This window comes from Vigna angularis, chromosome 1 (genome assembly GCF_016808095.1).
Source record: "Vigna angularis cultivar LongXiaoDou No.4 chromosome 1, ASM1680809v1, whole genome shotgun sequence".
Taxonomy (NCBI): domain Eukaryota; kingdom Viridiplantae; phylum Streptophyta; class Magnoliopsida; order Fabales; family Fabaceae; genus Vigna; species Vigna angularis.
This window is the reverse complement of record NC_068970.1, coordinates 22,655,385-22,660,028: the sequence shown is the minus strand read 5'-3', so window position 1 is coordinate 22,660,028 and position 4,644 is coordinate 22,655,385. Positions and strand designations below refer to the sequence as shown.

The 4,644-nt window shown below is 33.6% G+C and overlaps 2 protein-coding genes across 2 annotated transcripts; both read left to right on the top strand.

Moving 5' to 3' along the window:
- The first annotated feature begins 1,120 nt into the window (after positions 1 to 1,120).
- LOC128197880 (probable serine/threonine-protein kinase CST) lies at positions 1,121 to 1,836 on the top strand. Its single transcript, XM_052880737.1, has 3 exons — positions 1,121 to 1,206; positions 1,292 to 1,649; positions 1,732 to 1,836. Exons 1-3 carry the CDS (start codon positions 1,121 to 1,123, stop codon positions 1,834 to 1,836), a joined length of 549 nt encoding a protein of 182 aa, XP_052736697.1.
- On the top strand, positions 1,507 to 4,460 carry LOC108328435 (probable serine/threonine-protein kinase PIX13). The gene is made up of 5 exons (XM_052872010.1): positions 1,507 to 2,088; positions 2,734 to 2,869; positions 2,950 to 3,092; positions 3,611 to 3,734; positions 4,062 to 4,460. Exons 1-5 carry the CDS (start codon positions 2,065 to 2,067, stop codon positions 4,376 to 4,378), a joined length of 744 nt encoding a protein of 247 aa, XP_052727970.1. The 5' UTR covers positions 1,507 to 2,064; the 3' UTR covers positions 4,379 to 4,460.
- Positions 4,461 to 4,644: the final 184 nt, after the last annotated feature.

Here is a 4,644-nt window from a genome sequence, read left to right as displayed (position 1 = left end):
AATCTCGGATATATTAGAAAACATAATTTTGTTGTTACTAAAATAACTTAAATAGAAAAAATTGATACAAATTAGTTTTCTGGTAGGAGGACAGTTGTTCCTCAATCATACTAGTTAAACTCTTTGGCTTAAAGTCATCATAACTTTGAACAGAAAAATAATTATGCAAGTGATCACACCTGATTTTGTCTTTTATTCTTGGAAGATATGTCTTTTCAAAAGCATTCTATTGTTACTTTATATAGTTCTAAAGCTATGTTTTTTGTAATTATAATTTGTACTTGTCAAACTATATGGTTGTGGAAATTTTTTCAAGAACTACAATTTAAACAAATAAAGGTTATTATGATATTTTGTAACAATAATTCAACAACCAAATTATGAAAACATTTAATTCTACATAGAATAAGCAAGCATTTGGACCCCATAATTTATTTTACAACCAAATTATGAAATGCAGTATGAAATTGTGATGAATGGGCAGTTACGAATTTGGACCCCCAATATTTATTTTACAAGCCGAACACGATTTGAGATCCATCTGTTAACACAATTTGGACCCATGTTATGGCTGTCAATACTATAGACCAGGTGACTAGTTGAAAGAAAGTTGATAGCATATAAATGGTAATGGAACTACGACAAACATAATGTGTGTTAAGTTTGATTAAAAGATGCATGAGAAATCTTCTTAAATTAGATTTATTAACTACCAAAAGATTTTTTTGTTGGAATTCATAACTTTAAGGTTTATTAAAAAAAGAAGCCTATATATGTTGATTGAATTTACAGATTAAGCAAATAATATATACCATAGAAAAAATATATCTGATTTTGTCTTTATCCATGGATCGGTGTTTCATGGTTTTCCAAAAAAAAAAACAACCTTATTACTTTGTCAGGTATTAAAGGTGACTTTGTTGCGGGTATAACCTGTGTTTATCAAAGTATATGATTCACTGATGTTTTTGAAGAAGATTGCTTATACTTGACAATTCTTGATTTACATTAATGTGATAATTCTATAAAAGCGTTATTATCTAAAAACAAAACTCTAGTTTAGTGGGCAATCTGGTTGACTCAGTGACGACCAATTACAGAGGTTTACGACTGCCATAACATGGGTCTCTCCTTCTCCTGTGCTCCGTCACTTCGTCAATCTTCGCTCCACCGCCACCACTTTTCAGGCAATTTATCAAATTTTCCGTTCCTTTCTAAATTTATGCCAAACGTTCCCTTTTTCCTCGAATTCAAATTTTTCACACGAGGGGTTCGGTTCCTCTGTTTTCAGGTTCATCATTCACCGCAGCAACGTGGAGTTCTCCGAAACCACCACAGCCACCACGATCAGAAGGAGTCAGTTTTCCGTGAGAGAAAGCATCGGCAGCAACTGCTCTCCTCGTCCTCTTCCTTTTCCCGCTCGCCAAGTTCTGAAATGGCCTGAGTTGAAAGTGTTCAGTTTTAAGGAGCTGAAATCTGTCACAAGGAATTTCAGCTCCGACAGATTGCTCGGTGAAGGTGGATTTGGCAGAGTTTACAAGGGATGGTTGGATAAGAACACCCTCACTCCCGCCAAACCAGGCTCTGGAGTGGTAGTTGCCATAAAAAAGTTAAACCCGGAGAGTTTACAAGGGTTTCGAGAGTGGCAGGTCGCATTATTTTGTTCTCTTTCAATTACATTTTAAACTTTGACTTTAAGTCTTTAATGAACTGAAACACTTCCACCCTTAGATGAAAGTAATTGCTAACATGTTATGCATGTCAGCAATTGGATACAAACTTTTCTTTACAATGCTGGTAAAGGTAAATGAACTTGTGCTGTTCCAGAGGACCTGACAAAACATAACTGGCTAAATGCTTATCATTCTATCATGTTGAAATTTTACGTGTTATATTGTATTTAATCTCCGATCATAAATCTTGCGTCTAGAACAACTCGAGTGGCTTTTAAGCATGATTTTGTGTTGGTTGGAAAGTGGAGTCTGAGACAAACGTTTTCGGAAGGCTTTCTCACCCCAACGTGGTCAGGTTATTGGGGCACTGTTGGGACGAGGATCAGTGCTAATGAATCTAAAATACATTCCGGAGGTACTTAGAGTAACATTACCTAATAAATGTGTTTCTGATAAATGATGCTGGTGTTATTTATAGGAAATGATTTCTTTAATAATAATATATATGGGGTCTGAGATCTCTTAAGGGCATTTGGATCTCGTCTTAGAATTCTTAATCTTAGACAGTTGATCTATAATCCAGCGTCTGGATTGAGCTTAATCCATTATGTGATTCGGCCTTGTACTGCATCTCGAGCAAAGATGCATTATAGAAAATGAAAACTTTTCTAGACAAGGACGGTAAAATTAGGTCAACTTTTTTCGTTGGAAGTGCTATTTCAACTAGACATAAAAAGCCAAATTATAATATATATATATATATATATATATATATATATATAAATAAATAAATAAGTGGGGTGCAAACTTCAAAGTCGGTTTTGTGAGATTAAGTTAGGTTTAAAAGCTCACTTCTTAATATTTTTCTTTTCTAAAGAACATGCTAAATCTTAACAAGACATTCCTAAATGTTTTCATTTTACCATGTTGGTATTTCAGTTGTCATATTGCATTTAATCTTATAGTGTAATCATCAACAAATCAGGGTACTTTTCGTGTGATAAATTCATTTTAGCTCTCTGATTATCTAACACGTTTTTCTGTTAATTTGAAAATGCAGTCAGAAGTGAACTTTTTGGGAAGGCTTTCCCACCCCAACCTCGTCAAGTTATTGGGCTACTGTTGGGACGAGGATGAACTTCTTCTTGTGTACGAGTTCATGCCCAAGGGAAGCTTGGAGAATCATCTCTTTCGAAGTATGAGTTGAACATTAATAAAATAGTAAAAGAAAGTGAATTTGAGTTTAACAATTTTGCTTTGTCTTGTTCCTGAGCAGGAAATCCTAACATAGAACCACTTTCTTGGAACACCCGGATTAAAATAGTTATTGGTGCTGCTCGTGGACTTGGATTCCTGCATACGTCGGAAAATCAAGTTATATGTAGAGATTTTAAGACCTCAAATATACTTCTTGACAGTGTTAGTAACTTTTTTGTTAATTGATTTTATTATTTATAGAGATGGAAGCTAAAACATTTATTGTGTCAAATTAAGATGAACACAGATTTTACGATTTGAATCCCATTATTAGTTTTACCATCCAAACTAATGCTGAAAATACTATCCTTTATTAGAAATATCATCTGAAAAGCGCTGTCAATAGTTGACCCATATATTAGTTGAAGACTATTTAAAATGTTAAGAGCGCATTGTTAGGAATTCATGTGTTTGAGTTTGACATTGAGAAGAAATAAGAAAGTGAAGCAACAAGATATAAGGCAGGAGACTCACAAATTTAAAAGCCTGGAAGTTTTAAATAGGAGGAGGTGACATAGTCTCTTTTAGGGGTTTGTCCATAACTAATTGGTCAAGTATTAGAGCCAAGTACATGGAGTGAGTAACCTAACATGCATCATATTTCTGAAGTAAGAAAATTATATTTATTTGATGCTAAATTCTTCATATAATTTTTACAACCATTATTTTCTATCTTACAGAATTACAATGCAAAATTAGCAGACTTTGGCTTGGCTAAATTGGGACCATCTGAGGGACAATCACATGTAACTACCAGGGTCATGGGCACCTATGGTTATGCTGCACCAGAATATATTGCAACAGGTAACTATATCTGGTTTATTTGATATGAGGAAGTATAATTTGTTTTTATTTCACATGTTCACAAGTAATTACTTAAATGAGACGTGACTTCTTGATTTCAAAGAAACTTAACAGGGAAAAAAGGCATTGTCTTGTGAAAATTTGTCAAAGACAAGAAAACAGAAAGTTTCCTTAAAACAAACAGACCTTAATGTAGTAATAGTAAAGCAATGAATGTTTTGTTGAAGATGAAGTTGGGAAGGTAGACTGAAAATAAGGAATAATGAAGTCTAATGCATTGAGCCACCACAGACTGACATGTGTTTGGATTGTATAAATATTTGACAGGGCAGTTGTATGTGAAGAGTGATGTGTATGGATTTGGTGTGGTCCTTCTTGAAATACTGACAGGCATGAGGGCACTTGACGCAAGAAGGCCAACGGGGAAGCAGAACCTGGTTGAATGGATCAAGCCCTATCTCTCTTCCAAAAAAAAGTTGAAAACAATTATGGATGGTAAGATAGAGGGTCAATATTCACCCAAAGCTGCATTACAAGCAGCACAACTTGCTCTAAAATGCCTAGAGCATTATCCTGATCAACGTCCTTCAATGGAAGAAGTTCTTGAGGGATTGGAAACCATTGAAAATATCCATTCAAGATAGACTTGTAATTTTTTTTCTTAATTTTTACTGGATTGGTTTCAAGTTTAAAAGACAAAATAAAATATCCATTGAAGATACCCAACTTAGATTTGTAATTTTTTTCCTTTCTTATTTTTTACTGGATTGGTTTTAAGTTTAAAAGATAACATAAAATATAAAATAATCTTATTTTATATGCTTTATTTTAAACGTTTGGATCTTTTGCAGACATATGAATAATACATATTTTTAACAATTATTTATTTATTTTTCTTTTAATTCTTCGA

Coding starts and splice junctions, on each gene's coding strand:
- LOC128197880 (XM_052880737.1), top strand. CDS start 1,121: ATGGGTCTCTCCTTCTCCTGTGCTCCGTCACTTCGTCAATCTTCGCTC. Junction 1,207..1,291: donor GGCAATTTATCAAATTTTCC/GTTCCTTTCTAA, acceptor CTCTGTTTTCAG/GTTCATCATTCACCGCAGCA. Junction 1,650..1,731: donor AAGGGTTTCGAGAGTGGCAG/GTCGCATTATTT, acceptor TTCCACCCTTAG/ATGAAAGTAATTGCTAACAT.
- LOC108328435 (XM_052872010.1), top strand. CDS start 2,065: ATGAATCTAAAATACATTCCGGAG. Junction 2,089..2,733: donor ATCTAAAATACATTCCGGAG/GTACTTAGAGTA, acceptor TTGAAAATGCAG/TCAGAAGTGAACTTTTTGGG. Junction 2,870..2,949: donor GGAGAATCATCTCTTTCGAA/GTATGAGTTGAA, acceptor GTTCCTGAGCAG/GAAATCCTAACATAGAACCA.